This window comes from Aptenodytes patagonicus, chromosome 3 (genome assembly GCF_965638725.1).
Source record: "Aptenodytes patagonicus chromosome 3, bAptPat1.pri.cur, whole genome shotgun sequence".
NCBI lineage: Eukaryota > Metazoa > Chordata > Aves > Sphenisciformes > Spheniscidae > Aptenodytes > Aptenodytes patagonicus.
The window spans coordinates 130846919-130865721 of record NC_134951.1 but is presented as its reverse complement, the minus strand read 5'-3'; the positions used below and the strand labels follow the sequence as shown (position 1 = coordinate 130865721).

General features: G+C 45.3%; 1 protein-coding gene across 3 annotated transcripts in view; it reads left to right on the top strand.

Annotated features, from left to right (window-relative positions):
- Positions 1-5662: 5662 nt before the first annotated feature.
- ANAPC1 (anaphase promoting complex subunit 1) overlaps positions 5663-18803 on the top strand; it is a 34918-nt gene continuing 21777 nt past the window's right edge. For 2 of the 3 annotated variants that reach the window (XM_076335236.1, XM_076335238.1), the window contains exons 1-19: positions 5663-5979; positions 6133-6294; positions 6470-6521; positions 6717-6826; positions 7210-7292; positions 8422-8495; positions 8764-8912; positions 9428-9648; positions 10288-10497; positions 11130-11225; positions 11690-11780; positions 11897-11962; positions 12866-13003; positions 13334-13474; positions 13873-13933; positions 14431-14618; positions 15452-15526; positions 16562-16827; positions 17819-17910. In XM_076335236.1, coding sequence (XP_076191351.1) covers positions 5767-5979; positions 6133-6294; positions 6470-6521; positions 6717-6826; positions 7210-7292; positions 8422-8495; positions 8764-8912; positions 9428-9648; positions 10288-10497; positions 11130-11225; positions 11690-11780; positions 11897-11962; positions 12866-13003; positions 13334-13474; positions 13873-13933; positions 14431-14618; positions 15452-15526; positions 16562-16827; positions 17819-17910 — 2488 coding nt within the window. In that variant the 5' untranslated portion in view covers positions 5663-5766. The remainder of the gene's footprint in view (positions 5980-6132; positions 6295-6469; positions 6522-6716; positions 6827-7209; positions 7293-8421; positions 8496-8763; positions 8913-9427; positions 9649-10287; positions 10498-11129; positions 11226-11689; positions 11781-11896; positions 11963-12865; positions 13004-13333; positions 13475-13872; positions 13934-14430; positions 14619-15451; positions 15527-16561; positions 16828-17818; positions 17911-18803) is intronic. The other variant, XM_076335237.1, reaches the window with a different exon arrangement.

Below are 18803 nucleotides of genomic sequence, written 5' to 3'. Positions count from 1 at the left end.
GGACGGGGCAGCACCGGGGCACGGTGCCCTGCGCTCCAGGGCTGCGGTCCCGCCCCACAAGCCCCGCCAGGCCGGCCCGGCAGGTCGCAAAGGTGCCCGGGCTTGGCCCCGGTGGGATGCTGGGTGCAATCGCTGCTGCTTGGGAGAAGAGCTTGTCCTTCAGTTCTCCGTGGATGGACAACTTCTTCATGCAGGGGGACTGGATTTATCGCCAGGAAGGTATTTTAGGGCTGCGCTTGCACGTTCTGAGGAGCAGCTCCCTTCTTCCCAGCCTCCGCTTCCCGCGGAGCCCCACACCGAGAAGGTGGGGACATGGCTGCTGCCTGGGGGACCAGATACAGGACCCTGTGTTGCGGGCTGGGAAGGGCACGGTGTGCTGAAAGCACCGCTCCTCGCTTGCCTGGACCAGAACAGCAGGACAAGAGGGGACAGAGACGAAACCAGGCCGCGATGAGAAAAGGAGGAAGACCCGAGTGAAACCAATGTGCAACACAAGCCGTTTAATGTAAGGAGTGAAAAAGAACAGGTCTCCTGACGGCACGGGAAGGAAACGAAGGAGTTTCTGGGTATTCAGAACCTGTCCCAAACGCTGGCCGTGCTTGAAGGGGTTTGAGACCAAGCTGTATTGAGGCCATCAGCGTTTCCCCACCGCAAATGGGAAGGGACTGGGATTTGGGGGAACGGGCTGACTTGACGTGACTCAGTGTATTTCTCTGCTGCAACCACTCTGCTCCCTGCACAAAAAATTCTCTGAAGCTACGACACAAGCGTAACTTTTTTTCCAGCAGCCTGCCAGTCCTCCCAAAGCCTTGAAATTAGGAAAAGAGATGTAAATTTTGTTCTGTTAGCACTAGGTAAGCACCGGCGCACCGTGGAAACAGAGATGGGGCAAGAAGACAGCTCTGTGTTGAAGCTGCTCATTTCTGTTTGTGTATAATTTGTAATGAGAGCTGGGAAGGGCAGTGCACTTCTCAGGCTGTTAGAAAGAAAAGAACCAGATGAAATCCAGTTGGAAAGCTTTTCCAGCTGGGAAGAAAAAACATCTTAAGTTCAGTGAAAAAAAGAACAAATCACTCCCAGACTCCTTTGACTTGCAAAGCTGCCTATTCACTGCATATTCTCAGGCCCTGGTGACAGAGATTGAATTTCCCCCCCTCGCCGCCTCTTTCGCTCCAGACCAGCTTCTCACATCTTGAAGTGATCAGCAGCTAAGGGCGGGCACGTGTCGCTAGAGGCCCAGATTAAAGGGGAGAAGAAAAATGTGCTAAAGCTGCTGCGAGAAGACTGAGCATCTTCAGCGGTGCTTAAGAGCCAGCGCCTTCCGTACAACTCCAGCAGCGCCGCTTTTCCTCCAGATTTTGAGTGCGTTCCCCATGCATCCAACGTCACTCAGGGAGTAGGAGGAGATCGGGGGACAGGCATTTGTCCCTCTGTCTTTCCAGGCTGGCTCTTGATACGAGGCTGTCATTTGCGGTCAGCCTTGGCCGCACGAGTGCACTTTCATCTGGCTACGTTCCCCGTTGCTGCTGGCTTTGCGATTTTTGGGAACAAAGCCTTTGGCCTTTGTGGGCTGCAGAGTGGAAACAGCCCCTCGCATCGGGATAATGTCGTATAATTGCCCCACTAACACGGGGTGAGGAAGCAGGAGCAATTTCTACGAAAGGAAGAAAAAAAATAAACAGTGAGAACACATGGGCACATAAAGAGGATTTAAGCAGCTCTCTAAAATCCCCTAATTTGGGTCATTTCTTTACAGTAGGTTGGTTTCTGCTCAGCGCTGGTGTAAACTAGTCTCCAGCTCAATAAGGTTTGTTGCGGTTCGTTTGGGCACAGCTTGACGTGAGGAAGAGGCCGGTGCATGGAGGGGGAGGAAGAAACAGGGAGAGAAGAAACCAGAGGAGAAACTCTCTGGCGAGGTCTGCGGTAGGAAAGGTCTGGAAGCAGCCGGCAGGAGACAGTCTGACCGCTCCGGCCGCTCTTGGGTTGGTGACGTGCAGCTTCCACCTCGCCCAGCATATTGTCGCCCTCAGTCTCCTTCCAACGGCATATGGAATATAGGCTCGGGAGCAGCCTCGACGGCCTTCCTCTGAGCAGCTTACGTATTTCCGTACCTCAGAGCCCAAACTCAACAGATGCTGAGGTCTGCACACAAACGGCTTGTGGTTTTTGGTCCCAAAGTACACGCGTGGCCGGAGGCACAAGATCTCCCCGAACAGCATCCCCTGTTCTCGCTGCCTGGGGCTGGGCATCAGCTGGCATGTGGCCCTAGAAATACCTCGCAGCCCTCAGAGGGCAGTGGGAGAGGAAAAAAAACAACTGATGTCAAAGGAAGGAGGACCGAACCAACCAGAGAACCTTTAATTGGAAACAAAGGCTGCCCCTCTCCTCTGTCTGAGCGCCAGGATCCGACCCTGAACCAGCCAAACCAGCCGTGCTCGCAGCTCTCCAGGTGCTGCAGTGCAGCACAGACCACACTGGAGGGAGCACCCACCTCTCCCCTTCCGAAGGAGGAGGGCAGAGCAGAGTGCAGGTAACTGCACAGGTACCGGCCGTTTCTGAGCCACGCTTTCAGCCCGTGGCTCTCCAGCGCCAAGGTTATCGGATCCATCGCCCGGGCCATCCCTCCGAGGAGGGGCCGCTGCCCTTTGAGTCCACGTTTTCCTGCTGTGTTTGTATACATATGCACGCAGAGTCCTGCTCCTGAGCGCAAAGATGCCTGGCTTTATCATCACGGGCTTCTCCTGCCTGCATGAGAAGTTATAATCCCCTTCCGATAACATCAGCAGCTCCACAGGTATTGTCAGCTTTCTCTTAGCAGGATCCCGGCGAGTGCTTTAGGCGCTCTCAGAGGCACCCCGGAGCGTCGTGGTGCCAGGCTAGAGCCTGAGCCTGACCCTTTAGGTCTTTTGCAGTTTCACTTCAGACCATTGACACCATTTCTTCACAAGACTGTTTGGAGACTTTGGAGGCAACGTAATACTTGTGAAATCGGACCACTTAGTAGAAATGGCACTCAGCAATCAGGCTTTGGGCTGTTATCTGCCGAGATTTTTTTTCCCCTTTGCTATTTCTGTATTTTTATTTTCATTTTGCTAAACCTCTTCTTTCCTTTATTTCTGCTTTCTCTTTGTGTCTATTTTTATTTCTATTTGCAGGGGCTCCTGTTCTTTTAAATACCAAACTCCTCTGGCAACATGTTTTTAGCTCAAGGCAGATGGCCCGTTTGTGTTAAATGTTACACCCCGGTCACAGGATGCAGCTCGCAAACAATTTGCAGAGAAAACTGAACACTTTGTGGTGCTACTAAAATGCCTTTTTTCTTGTGCTGCTTTCTTTGGGCACATGGTACATGCTACGTCTCTTACCAGGCACAGTCTGTCCCTTGGCTCAGCTGTTTTTTCCTAGGACAATTTCTCCTGGTCTGCAAATTATTTCGCAAAGGCAGAAAGCCACCTCCAAAGGTTGGACGCTGGCTTGAACCTTCCTCGTTTTGAGCCCTGGGCATTCTTACTTGCCCACAAAATTGCTGTTTGTATTTCACAGTCTTATTTGTGTCAATACCCCCGTTTGTCTCCACATGGAAATTTGGTTCCTGGCTGGATCTGTAGACCCAGGCTAGCATTTCTTCCAGTTGTCTTCCTGCCAGAAGCTGTGATACAATTTGAAAGCACTCTGCAGCTCGGTGAATTCTTGCTTCTCCTAAACCTGGTTTTCCCCAGCAGGCTTCTTCTTGTTTCTGAGAAAACAATAGTGCTTATTGTCATGACTTGAACCAAGGATTCTGCAAACCACATGCTGGAACCACGGTTTCAAATATGCTTTCAATTCTTCACCAGCTTCTCCCTCCTCCTTTGATTTCTCATGTGAAACTACTACCTTGAAAAAAAATCGTCCTCATCAGAATGCACTACCTTTCCAGTTCCCGTCAGGGTACTTCATACAGGTTTTGTTCTGTTATTATTGCCTGTCAGACAAACACAGGCTCCTTTTGTGCTTCACACCACAGGTGCTAATAAAAAAAAAAAAAAGCCTTTTCTGGTATGCTACTTGGACACAAATGGAGAAAGTACGCCGTTGCAGGAATGGTGCTATGCTGAAAGCTAGTAACTGGCTGTGATCTGTAGCCAGCAACACCCTCTTGTTTAGGTGAGCAATCATGAAGGTGAGAGGTAAAGAAAAGAGCTCGTTTTGCTATGTACGAATGGTTGAAAAGACCGCAGGATAAGCTTGCTTACTGCCAACGCATCCGCGTGGTACAGATGCCTGCGTGTGCCACAGCGCCTGCAAGATGGGCAGATTAACAGCACGGTGCTGATCTCATCAGTGAAACTTGTTCTTAAAAGAATAAAAATAATCTGATTGTCCCCCCAGATTTTGGCAGCTGAGTACATCCCAGACCACTAATTCTGCACGTTTTGCTGTGACACCACAACCAAGGCAGAACAGCAGGTGCTGGAACCCAAATGGCCCGATTACACGTGGGTGACATTTGATTAGACAGAAATGCACATCAAGGCATCATTCCTTTGGCAAAATCTAGCGGTTGTCATCATAAAAGCCAGGCTAAGTGCCTGACACTTAGTGCTGGTAGCCAGAGATGCAGCTGCGAAGGTTTTGGCACGCTCAGCCCTAGCCTGTACAAGTGTGGCAGGCTGTCCCTGCACCCATTCAGGAGGGACGGTGGATGATACAACCTCTCTCTCTCAAGAAAGGAGAACAGCCGCCTCGGGCACTGACCACCGGCACGTCAGGAGCTGGGTTTTTAGCTGGTGTAAGTCAGTGGAGCCCAGACTTCCAACGAGTTATGCTAATCCGTATCACACGAGCACCTGAAATTTTGTGAAGAAGGTTGTACAGCATGTCTGTTGACGACCGCAGTGACACGGGTCTGGGAGGCAGCGCCAGTCCTATGAAATGGTCTAAGGTATGTGGTGTTTTCTGTTTCCTAAGCACCATGCCTGCCTTTGGAAAGCAACTGCTCATACATACTGCTCAAACCGTACAGGTAAATTAATTCCACGCTGCGTAAACTTTTATGCCTTAAAGCAAAAAGACGTTGAGGCACCAGTGGAGAAGCTGTTAAATATGTAACTGCAGAAATAGAGGCCTGGTTGTAAGGGGGGATTTTGTCGCAGGCCTCAAGAGATTTACAGGACAGTCCTTTGGCCGTTCGGCTGGCCACAGTCAGAAGACAAGGCGCAGAGTGACAATTCGGTTCGTGAGGGGTGGGATAGGTCCAAGTTTATGAGGAAACTTGCCTCGGGAGGTGGGAAAGGGACGGGCGTGCAGGGGGCTGAGGTAGCAGCGTTACGCGAAGTACCCTGCTGCCGGGGGGGGGGGGCGTCGGGCTGCCGAGGGCCTGGACCGCCCCCAAACATCAGCGGTTCTGTTTTAAAGATCGGTGCGACCGTACCACCCCAAAATCGGCATTTTGGGCTGGATTCACCTCAGGAGACACCGCCAAACGCCCTGCGGGCCCGGCGTGAGACACCCCCCCCCCCCCCCCCCGGCGGGGACGGAGCGGGCGGCGCCGCGCCCCCGCCCTCCGCCATTTCCTTCCCGGCCTCCCCCGCGCGGCGCCGCGCCGCGGGGCAGGGCGGGAGCGACAAGATGGCCGCGCCCGTGTGAGGAGCCGCCGCTGCCGGCGTCCGCGCTCGCCCCAGCCGCGCTGCCCCTTCCCGCGTGGCCCCCGGGCGGCGGGGGAGCCGGAGCCCGGTCGCGGCGGGTGTGCGTCCGTCCCAGAAATAATGAGGATATCGGGCCCCCATGTCGGACCACTCTGACGAGAGGGCGACGATGATTGCGGCCGGCGACCTGCAGGAGTTCGCCCCCCGGGGCCGCGAGCACTGCCGGCGCCACCCCAGCGCCCTCACCCTCCAGCTGCGGCGGCTGCAGCCCGCCTCCGAGCTCTGCTCCTCCGACGGGGCGGCTGGCCTGGTGGGGTCCCTCCGCGAGGTGACGATCCACGAGCGGCAGCGGGTACGAGGCGGCGAGGGCGCGGGGGCCGCGGCCTGGCTTTCGGACTTCCTAAACGCATTGGCGACGCCGTTGACCGCTGAGCGATTACCGGCTGTTGTGGTCACACCGGCAGGTCTTGTAACTTTTCCTTAAAAAAAAAATCTTGGTTTTCAGGAAAGTTGGCAGTTGAGGAAAGGCGTCGGTGATGTCGGGGAAGAGGTGGACTATGATGAAGAGCTGTATGTGGCCAGCAATATGGTCATCTGGAGCAAAGGAAGTAAAAACCAAGCGTCTACCGTTTATAAAGCTTTCACTGTCGACAGCCCTGTTCTGCAGGTATGAAAACGCGGAGAGGTGGCGACTGAATGAATGCACGTTAGCTAAAAAATGCTCGCTGACAGTTTTCAAACAGCGTTCTGGGGTGGGGTTATTTGGGGAAATACGGAAAGATGAGATTGTGTGGTAGCATCAGCTCGTTCTTCAGAAATAATCATACTGTATTTGGTTTTAGGCCTTATGGTGCGACTTCACTATACCCCAGGAAAAATCTGAAAAAGCTGATGGTAAGTTTCCTGCTTACTGTAATGCCAAACCAATGTTTTGAGTTCAGCTCTCTTGGTATAAGTTTAGTCATCAAGACTTGCTATATTAAGACAGCCACACACCCCCCCTCAAGTTTACCTTTTGTGTATAGAGGATGTCTAAGGAAAGAGAGAAACTTTACTGTGGGTTTCTTTTTTCTTTTTTTCCCCCCCCAGTTTCAGACAGTGATGAAATAGTAGAGAAATGTATCTGCATATTGCAGAATTCCTGTATAAATGTGCATAGCATAGAGGGAAAGGATTACATTGCTGCTTTACCTTTTCAGGTAAGTGCTGTCCTTTTTTTGTCCACAAAGGGGCTGGTTACCTGTTTGCATGCTGTGGTGGGGTGTGTGTGTGTGTGTAAAGCACTGCTGGTGGTGGCTGCCCAAGTTCTTCACTCTGTGGGTGAAAGCGACAAAGCTAATGAAAGTGCGGCTGTGTGGTCAGGGCATTGAATACTTCTGGAAGTAGTGGCAGCCAGTTGTATGACGTGGGAAAGTACGGGTATGACCGCTTCGTAGTCTGAGAACCTGCTCCGATTTGCATTACCCTTCTCTCAAAAAAAGGCCTAAACATCGTATTTGTTACAATGAGATACTCAAACGTGAAACATGATATAGGGAGTACTTAATTTTTTTGTCATAAATACATTTGTAATTTTTTCTAGGTCGCAAACGTCTGGCCAACAAAATATGGTTTGTTATTTGAGCGCAGCAGTTCTTCACATGAAGTACCTCCAAGTCCACCCAGGTATGTAATGAGTGGCTTTGATTGTTCCGTTATGGACTGTTTGCTAATCTAATACAGGAGTGCAAGAGTGAAGAGCAATAATGAAAGGATCTGTCTGGTCATGATGGAGACAGGTGAAATCAGGTGAAACATCAGGAAGAGGCTGAATACTGATAATACATGATATTCCTCTGATATTGTGTTAAGAACTAGTTGGGAGTGGTGATCCTGGGAATAGGATATGGGAGGCACGATATGGGTGTTACTAGTCTGATCTCATTAAGGTTTGTCCTGTTCCAGGCTGTGATGGATGACTGGGAGATTCACTGAGGGATTGTCATTGAGACATTTTCTCTCAGCTGCAGGATGCTTTAAATGTATGGAGCATCCCGTTACCTGTTTGGTGAGGATCGTAGACCCTGTGCTCTGTGGCTGGGCATACAGCTGAGAAGTAGAGTAAGGAGTTGGATAGTGTGCTGATGAGCAGCTTTAATACAGCCGCTTGCTCTCTCTTGGGCTTTATGTGTCCGTTCCAGGCACTTGTGATTCTCTAGTCCTCAGAAGAGTTGGGATCAGAAATAGAGGTCCTAAAAGTGTTCAAAAGGGTACATTGCAAAAATTGCGATTGACCCTACTCAAGCTGGCCTTCCGTGAAAATTCTTCCTTTTGCTGCTGCCACCACAGATGGGTGGCTTGGTTGCTGCTCTGTGATGGATACAAATGACCTGATGGCTGTCTGCTTGTCTGGGACCTGGGAGCTGTGGAACCTAAACTCTTAAGCTGAGTCTGGGTTAAGGGCTTTCTCTTCCTAATTCTCCTCCAAACTGGGCTGGTGCCACCTCTGTTCCTTGGGGCCAGCCAAAGCCTGTCGTGTGGCCACCAGGTGGGGTCATTCTCAAGTGCTTTGGGAAGATGTAAAACAAGACCTAATCATCCTGTTTGATACACCAGCCTTTGTCCAACTTTGCTCAGTTAATCCAACAAGCTTCTGTGAACGGAATGTATGTCTCTACTGTTAGATTTCAGGCTCTGATCTGTTAAGGTCTGAGGAGCTGTTTTGGGATCACAGCACATGTACCAGCTACAAGAGAGAACAATTATGCTTGTTAGCATTTGGTTTTTGAACATGCTTTGTTTGGTTTCTTTCTAGAGAACCTTTGCCTACTATGTTCAGCATGCTACACCCATTAGATGAGATAACACCTCTCATCTGTAAGTCTGGAGGTAGGTTTACATCTTTAGATGTCTCACTTGGAGTCCATCGGTATGGCATCAAACGCTTAATGTGTCACTTGAGCATTTTCTGTATTAAAAAATTTGCAAATAATCACTCTTTCAAGAATTCAGAAGTGGACTGTTTTAGCTGCTTACTGTTCAGGAAAGAAACCTAGGTTGCAGAAGAAAGAGGGTATGAGAAATGCTAACCCTGTAACTGATAACACTGTTGTAGAAATGGTCCTTTCACCTTAACTGAAGTTAACTGCTTCTTTAGCAGGTGTGTTTGGTTCTGCGAGAGTGCAGTATGTTGCTGATTACACCTTGAGGATCGTGTTTCTCAATGCTGAACCTTCCATTGTGATGACCTATGATACTGTGCAGAGCTTACATACTGTTTGGGCTCTTCGGAGAGTAAAGCCAGAGGTACAAATTCGTTGTTGACTAAACATCATTATCAAAAATCTTTGTGTGTGTTTACATGCCCTTATGGCTGTGTGCGTTAGAAATGCCTGGTACTTGCAATTCATTTTATTTATAAGAGAGTAAGATGTTTGTTTGGTGTGGGTTTTTTTTTTTTTAATAGTTTCTTTCATATATTTGCCTGTACCACAGTCAGGGAGATCACATGATGGTGATGGTCACGAAGTATACTGTGCTTATCGTGATATTCCATATATTGTACTAGAAGGTTTTGACTCTGCTTAAAGTGTTGTATTCTGTAAGAAAAGTGACAAACAACTTAGTGCCTGAAAACCATAGGAATAGTTTCTGTGCTGGGAGTGAGACAGCATGGTTGGCAGGAATAACTTCTTAGGCTGAGCATCTACGTAGGGATAAATTTTTAACACCGAACTGATGAAACAAGCTATTTGAGTGTCTTCCTGGCTGTTACTGCCCATGTGCTGTTTGTGCATAGACAGCTCTGTTTTCTCTCCCAGGAGCAGAACATGGTGCTGAAGTTCTCGGAGCAGATGGGCACACCGCAGCACGTGGCCACTAGCAGCTCTTTGACTGCTCATCTCAGAAGCCTCTCAAAAGGAGACTCTCCTGTGGGCTCCCCTTTCCAGAACTATTCGTCTATCCACAGCCAGAGCAGATCAGTGTCGTCGCCCAGCATGCAGTCCCGCTCGCCGTCTATCTCCAACATGGCTGCTTTGAGGTGGGTGCTGAACATGATGCATAGACAGACGATACCAAAGAATACGAGCTATGGAATAGGATTCACATCTGGAATTGCTGCCTGTCTTTCTCTACTGTTACAAGTCTGTCCAGCTAAGGTGCAGGTGCCTCCTCTGTTACAGCATCTGAAAGCCCTCTTGGAATGCCCTTGTGACACTTGGTGTGCTATTATCCCTATAGCACAGGAGGGTAACTGGTGTGCAAGAGCCAAAGAGGCTGTTCTGTCATCACACAGCCAGTCTGTAGTGGAGTCGAGAGCTGTCTGCAGGTCTTGAGTCCCAGGAGTGTTTTCGGTTAGCTTTTCTGAAGAAAGGCATATTCAGAGGGAACAGGTTGGGAGAGATTTTTGATGGAATGGACCACTCAACTTAAAATGTTGGTTTTCTTTCTTTTGAAATCTTATCTGTTGGATTCTGACAGAGATGATTGGAAATTAATTAGATAATTATTTTCCTATGCTGGGGTGTATTGCTAAAGGAAACTTAATACTGAACTAGCTACTGGTTTAACGTGGTTTTGGTTTGTTTTTGAAGTCTCTACCAGTGTATGAGCTCCCTGGGATTCTGTACCTGATTTTGAAAATCCACTCTTCAGTAGTGTCTTATGTCTTTGCTTGCAGCCGCTCTCATTCCCCTGCCCTGGGAGTGCATTCTTTCTCAGGAGTGCAGAGGTTCAACTTTTCCAGTAATGCTCAGTCACCGAAGAGGCACAGTATTACCCATTCGCCAAACAGCACTTCCAGTGATTCCTTCCTTGTACCAGAAACTGAACCAATTATTCCCGAGCTGTGTATAGATCATCTGTGGACAGAAACCGTCACAAACATGAGGTTAGGTGCTTGTGTTGGGATATGAGAAATTCTGGATTTCCATTGCGGGGGGGAAATAAAGTAAAATGACAGCTTATTTTAGTATGTGTTTTCTGCAAATGGTGCCACCTTAAAGTAGATTTCGTGGACTTGTACTTCTAATTTTTTTGAAAAATGATGCTCACTAAGTGTCTAACTCCCTTCAAAAGAGAATTGGGCGCTTGGAACAGTTTTGCCTCTTGTGTTATCCATGGCCCTCTGAGCGGGGGCAATGGTTTCATGAGATCTCTAAAGCAAAGTAGGTTCTAACCTGGTCATTGCTTTGGGGTTTTTCTGATCTCCTAGGGGGAGTATCTCTTTCTCTGTTACCGTCAAAAGGGGCAAACCACAGCTTAAACCCTAAGACTGAACAGGAGAACAAAGCCAAGTAGCATGTGCTCTGCATGCCAAAAAGTGGGGAATGTGATTTTCTAGCACTCCAATCTTCAGTTTTAAGAGTAATGACTCAAACTGAGACTGGTGCGTTCTGGCAACTCGATGCACTGCTAACTGAAGTCTAGTGTGACCCTACAGCTTGTGGACACTGTGTTTTCCTTCATTAAAATTTTTATAGTAGACCAAACAGTGTGCTGATCATTGTGTCTCTTTTACAGAGAGAAGAATTCCCAAGCATCAAAAGTGTTTATTACCACTGACCTTTGTGGGCAGAAGTTCTTGTGCTTTTTAGTGGAATCCCAGCTCCAGCTGCGGTGAGCATCCCTATCTTGGGATAGATAGGGATGAACAAAGAGGAGCACTCTAGAAATTACCGGCTAGATATGGGTTTTAACATACTTATTCCTCCAGCTAGTGGAATCTGTTATGACAACATGTGATACGTCACTGGCTCTTGTATGACATGTGGTGGCATAGATGATTTGGGCTATTTAAATAAAACTGAAGTTGTGAGAGAACATTCACTGTAATTTGAATGGTATTCTTATTTATCATCATCTTTTACCCTTTAGAAGTACATTGGGGGTTTTAATTAGACTAGCACAGTAAAAATAAGTTGACTAGCAGGGCAAAACAAGCAAAGGAAGGAGGAAGGAACCAGGTATACCACAATAAAAGTAACTGCACCATGCAACACGGTTCTTATTTTCTGTCTTCTTTCTGTAACAGCAGATAGGACAGTCCTTTTATGTTTCCTGTTGTTTTCTCAAATCTCTAGGTGTGTAAAATTTCAAGAGAGCAACGATAAGTCGCAGCTGATCTTTGGTTCTGTTACCAATATTCAAGCAAAGGATGCAGCTCCAGTGCAGGTAGGTACCTCTGTATGGACTATTAACTGTGGAGTATCCTGCTTTGTCACTTCTTGTCCAACTGTTGTCTTCTTACTTAAATACAAGAAGCTGAATATGCTGCTTGATTCTTACAGGGCATCGATACACTGCTGGTTCTGGAAGGCAGTGGAAATCTAGTGCTTTATTCTGGAGTGGTTCGGGTGAGTAACAGTTTTTCTATCCCAAAATAAATGTTTGAATCCTTGGTTACAAGCTGGGCTGTACGGAGGGATCCTGTGTGCGTCATACCTCACAAGGTATCATTTTAAGCTATTGTAGACTGCTGCTTGCTTGGGACTTGCTTGGGAAGGTGGCTGTGCTCACGTACCAAGTGTAGTTTATGTGCCGTGCTGGAAAGGCAGTTCTGAAGAATCAGTGGTACCTTGTGGTACGCTTAAATAATCTCTTGAGCTTATTTTCAGTGATAGTAAAATACTAAAGTAATAAAATGCTTTCAAAGAAAGAAAACTTCAAGAATATGGAACATAAGAATTGTTCCTGAACAAAAAACTTTCAAACTTCTCTGTAGCATGCCAGATACTTTTAGATGTCAAATTATTTTGTTTTACAAAGGGCTGTTATTAGGATGGACATGATTCATCCAAAATAATTAAAACTTTTTCTTAAATTCTGTAGAGATATGCAGAAACCTTGGACAGTGCAATTTGTACGTACGTGTGTGTGTACACACATTTGTGTGCATGTGTGTATATACACACACACATATATATGTATGTATATTAAAAAAAAATATATACTTTCTGAAAGTAGAGCTTTCTCAGTGAAGCCCTGCTAGAACTTTTAGTGGGAGTAGACCTGTAGCGATAATGTACCATACTGACCATATATGGTAGTTTTTTCGGTGTCATCATCTGAAGAAAGTAATTACATGAAGTAATCTTTAATCTTCTCTTCAGAGACTTTAGTTTAAGTACATGGCCACTTTTCTTAAAACTTTTGCTTTAAGATGTTAAAATCTGATAATGTCTGTATATGTAAACAAGCTTGTGGAAGCACAGGCATTAAACCAACTATTTGTTTTCCTATATATTGTTCACAAAAAGGTAGGGAAGGTTTTTATTCCCGGACTGCCTGCTCCATCCCTGACAATGTCCAACCAAATGCCTCGGCCAAGTACTCCCTTGGATAGTGTCAGCACTCCATCCAAGCCTTTGAATAAGCATCTGGGACCCCTAGAAGAGGTAAGAAGAAAGGAAGTCCCGCCTTGGAAAGGGTTTAGTTGTAACAGCTTCAAATGATTGGTTGATTTTTAACTTTCAAGTATCTTTTGGAGCTAAATATTTTTTTTTTTTTCCTTCTGTAAGTCCCCTGAATAAACAGTGTTTAAAGAAGATCTATTTAGTGCTGCCCTATTTATTTATGATTTTTGTAAAACTTCTGAGGCAGAGATTGGAAAGACTTGTAGTTATTTTCAAAATACTTATTAGTACATTAAAAATGGCAGTTTTAGCTGTCCGTCGCTCATTCTCTTATTTCAACAATTCTAAGTGATCATTTTTACCACTTTTCAGGGTGTGCTTTTGTCACCAGTTCCAGAGCTAAGAGATTCTTCCAAACTTCACGACTCGACTTACGTTGAAGACTGTACTTTTCAGCAGCTTGGGACATTCATTCACGCTCTGAGAGATCCTGTCCACAACAGAGTGACTTTAGTAGGTATTATCCTGTAATTTGAGTCAACACTTTTGTTAGCAAAGCACAGTGAGGATCAAGTTTACTTCTACTGCATAGTAAGACGTTGCTAGCAGCTCCTGACCAACAGCAAAATGTCACACCTGTGTTGGTGGCTCCACATTTTTCTCTCTGTAGAATACCCTTGAAGTCACAGAATTTAATTGATTCCCTCAAGTGATTCAGCTCAGGATCCATTTCAAGTGTTTCATGGAGCTAGCGTTTGAGGTTGCAAATCTTTAGTGTAGCAAATAGCCAAGAATTAGGAATACGCTTAATATAGAAATGAGTTCTTAGTTGATGGAAAAGGACCCTGGCTTTAGTTAAAGATGCATTTCATAATTTGACTCTTAACTTTTTTTAATTTTTATTTTTTCAGGAACTCAGCAATAATACGATGGTTCGGATTACAATTCCTGAAATTGCCACTTCAGAACTAGGTATGAGTCAGAGTCCATCACAGGAAATGTGTTCCATAATCTTTGAGGGTTCATTTTTGAAGTAGTTTATGCATAGCTTATGTGGTACTGAATCATTACAGTCTATTCCAAGCTCTATTAACTTACCTTCTAGAGCTGCTACCATTTATTTAGGCGTGCTCTAGCATGCTTTCAGTGCTTCACCCGCTGCACTCTTAGAACGTCCTTTGTTCTTTAGGTTGCTTTGCTCTCTACTATTGTATATATTATTGCTTGAGGAAGGGCTGAGATGGCAGTTCAGACAAAAGCTCGTTTCGGTAATGAGCAAAAAGGAACTTTTTTTTCCCCTTTGTGTGGTGAATTAGAGGGGCTGTGCTCAACCTGAACTAAAGGAACAGCTGTTGGAGGTTGTGTGGTGTGGCTTTTATTGCCAAGAACTGTAGAGATTTATAGCACTAATTGGAAGAAGTACCAGGGAGGTAAGATGGAAAACACACTCTTTTCTTCTTTTCCAACAGTGAAAAGATGTCTGCAAGGTGTCAAAGCTATCCTGCCCAAGGAGGTAGCGGTACAGATGCTTGTCAAGTGGTACAATGCTTATAATGCTCCAGGAGGACCAAGCTATCACTCAGAATGGAATTTATTTGTAACATGTCTCATGAATATGATGGGTTACAACACAGAGAGACTGTCCTGGACGCGTAATGTAAGCAATCTCATATGTTTGTTTTCCTAGCTTACATTAATGCTACTGATAATTGTTCAAGGTTCAAAATGGTTAGAGAGACACTGAAGTCAGAAATGGATTGTATCTTCTCTTAAATCACAAGATGCCATCAAATCAATTCTACATTTCTAAATTTCAGGTGTACACTTTAGTCTCTGTTTATCACGAAATATATTTATAAGGTACTTACCACCAACTGTCTTGGTCAAATTAAATAGATTATGAAGATTCTACTCGATTCCATGACTAACACTGATGCATTAAGGATTTGATTCACCTAATCCGTATTAAACCTGTTTTCACTAGAAACGCAGATCAGAACTCGGATTCCCATTTGCTAAAGAAGATTTTCCATGTAGTTTTTGAATTACAATGTTTAAAGTTCTATTTTTTTTCCCAACTATTTTACTGAATGTATTTGGAGTTTTCTGTGAGTGGGTTTCCTGCTAGCAAGTACGTTTGCAGTACTTGCAGGAAAAAAAACCAACAGCAAGGATATGCATACAAATGAAACGAAAGCAATTACAGTGTATCTACATTACTAGCATTAGCTCATCCACGGTATTTCCTATGTCCTAGTAAATACCAGATGTTAGGCAGTCAAACTGTGAAATCATGCACCGTACTCTAGAATAACTAGCCGTGTGTAGAAAAATCTAATTGCCGTATGTTTTATATGAAAGCAAAGTATAGAAGTACCTAAAGCAATGTCGTGTAATGCTTGGTTTGAATTCAGATATGATTGCTGATTCACTTATGCAACCTTGGGAATTTCAATACTGAGCTACTTCTGATCATTTTATTTCTTGCAGCTTGATTTTGAAGGATCACTTTCACCAGTTATTGCTCCAAAGAAGGCTAGACCATCAGAAACAGGGTCAGATGAAGTAAGAAATGGTTTTCCCTTATAAATAAGAGCCTTGGGGGGTTGTTTGGTCGGTTTGGGGTTGGTTTTTTTTTTGGTTGTTTTTTTTTTTTAAGGCAAACCGGAGGAAACACCCTCTGAGTAGTACCTTTCATCTAAGCTCAACTGAGATTACAAGCCTTTGGGGGAAGAAAAGTTATTTTGCCTTGTGCAGTGGCTGCATCATGTGACCTTGCTTGTTAGGGTTCTCACTTCTAGAGAAGTAGGTTGGACTCACGAATGAATTTAATATGGATCACAAAGCAGTCCCAGATAGTCTCCTGACGATGTCAGATCTCTCCTAGATGCTTCATCCCTTTAAAATGAAGTTGTCTCATTCCCATGGCTACTCAGCACCTTTAGCAAGTTAGGAGCATCAAATTATGTACTTCACTGAATGTGCTGATTTTCACCAAATTTAGTGGAGTGTTTAAGACTGATTCACTGGGTTTTGCCTAGACAGGAATAGGAAGTTTTCACATGGTCGAACAGTAAAGTGGATGAGGCTTACTATCATCACATCATAAGAGGCTTAGAAGCTGTGGTGGTCCAGTCGTGCTATTAGCTTTTTGTGGGTTGACAGCTCAGTGAGCCCACAGGGTTACGGACTACAGTCTACATGGAACAAAGGTCAGGATCTAATGCCTGATGTGCTGTGGCAGGGGAGGTACAAAGAAGGCTGGGAGCACTAGGTGAATTGCATAAATATCCAGTGAGGTCTCATGCACAGAATACTGGTGCAAAGAAGGCACTCTTGGCTTTCTTTTGTCTTGTTCTCTTAAATATAAGGCTTTGATTCTTTTATGCACAACGGGGAGGGGGGGGGAAGAGGGTGAAACTTAACAGTTGAATTTCTGTGGCTTGCAGGGTTTGTGCAGCACATTTACCATACAACAATCACATTTGTATTGGTTTATGGGGAAGAAACCTCCTCTGTAACAGTGCTTTGGAGTTCTCTTGCTGGAAGGTTATGTTCACTGTGGAACCTCTGCTTCTCTTTCCTGTTTGTTTGGTCTAGGACTGGGAATATCTCTTGAGCTCTGATTACCACAGGAATTTTGAGTCTCATCCTGTTGCCAAAGCTTTGCGACTGGACCCTCTGGAAGTTTTGGCTCCAAAGGATGACTTTTCACAGAGCCTTAGTTTGGATTCCTCAACCCTCCTTTTCACCCATATTCCTGCTATTTTCTTTGTTCTTCATCTCATCTATGAGGAGCTCAAACTGAATAGTCTGATGGGAGAAGGAATTCGTTCGCTTGTTGTTCTTCTGATTCAGCTGGCCAGGTATGCCCAACTGACAAATGCAGATATTATATATCATGCAGCGTCTCTTGATGATGGGTGTGTATTGTTTTTATGGGGAATTTGGGGATTGCCCAGTGGAGCAGACTTTTCATGTATTTGAAGAAAACAAATGAATGTTTAAAACCTTATTGTGCTTAAAGATATTTGCTGTAGCAAATCTCTTATATGGTTCTGGCCACTTCCCAACATCAGTGAGATTCACAAATCTTAGATGCTGCAGCTCGTGTTTTTTCTACTGTATTGTCACAGCTCAGCTCATGAGATCTGTTGAATATTCTTGTTTGTTGTGGCATCTTCACCCGCAGCCAGTGCCTGCGCCTTCATGTCTTCCACAACCACCTTCAAGTTGCATTGCATGCATATAGATAGATACAGGTAGGTGTTTAAGTAAAAGGCCCAGTAATGTCTCCCTGAGTTGTATTTGCTATTTCTACCAAACTTTTTCTACGGCTATAGATTCTTCCCCAACAGCACCTACTATAGCTGGCTGGCTAAATGGTTCCCAGAAGCGGCATCCAGTCCCTAGTGCTGAAAAGGTTGGCCTGTCCTCTATTCTATCATGCCAACAAGAAGCAAGTCTGAAATGAAAGACTGTGTGTCTTTTGAGGCTGGCAGCTGTTGTATGCATTCATGTCTTGTGGATAACCCAGCAGGTTATCTAGCTTTAACAACTGGAATTTGGAGGAAACTGTAGCGACAGTGGTCACACCTTAGGCAGTGGTGGAGGTGTGGGACAAAGCAGAATGACAGCTGAAGAGAAATGCGCTGGGGAAAAATTAAACATACGGATTCACTGCTTAGGGAATGGGCGGTGCCCATGAGAGGTCTTAGTTCAGGAAGTCAGAACTTCTCTCCTTGTATCTAGTGCTTACACAAACATTAAAAAAAACTCAACAGAAAATGTCACAGAAATGCAGGAAAGCGGAGTGGTATTTTTCCTCTCTAATGTGATTCACCTCTCTCATTCTAGGGACTTAAAACTTGAAGCTTATATAGATTATTACTACAGAGACTATCCAGCCCTTGTAAAAACCTCCAGACAGACTTGCGTAATTGATCAAGGTGAGTTTAAGGCTTTGCAAAGCTGAATATTCAGTGATAATGATGTGTAAACTATCTCTAATACTGAGCATGTTGGTAACTGTTCCCTTTAAAGCTGGTTAGGACTTAATCCCAATATGCAAAACTGTGCTCATAGTGCTGAGGTTGCCTTGTTCCTTTGTTTTTAATAGCCTCCTAAGATGACTGGGGTGAAATTAGCATAACACAGTCATGAGCTGGTGCCTCCTGGGACACTCCACAGGACAAGGCCTTGGGAGGGAATGATGGTTTCGTCTTGGCAAACTCCCAGCTCAGGCTGGCTGAGAAATCTTAGCAGGCAACTGTGGAAAAGCCTGGTAGTGAGATGTGCCTCTCTTGTGGAAGTATTGCTAGGCTGGCAGGCTTTCAGTTTATGGTTCATAAAAACTAAATCAGAGCTAAAACCACAAAATTTAAAATAAGGTCATATATTGTCTGTGCACCTGTTTAGTGTCCTACCAGCTGAAATTTAGTGGTCGTGTAAGAATAGCTACTGTTTCTCCTGACAGAGAAAAAAAAATCTCATAGCATCGCTCAGGCTTTGCTACTCATGTTGGTGGACAGGGAAGGCGAAGAGGTGATAGTTAGGTTGTCCTCTCACTTAAGCAATTTAATGTTGTTGAATTACAAGACTGCTCCAGTGAGGTCTTTGAGAATTACTTGTTATACTTACTCTTTTTCACCGTGGGCTGAGATAGTTTTTGTTCTTGAAAGACAGGTAGGTGTCTCAAGTTGTCATTACTGTCTAGCTATAAACTTCCATCTAACAGAAGGGAGATGTGGTCTGTAACATTTTGGGGAAATACTATATTTTTGTTGTTAAAAGATGTACTGTAGGGCTTGCTTTGGGAATAGTGGAGAACTTTTTGTGCATT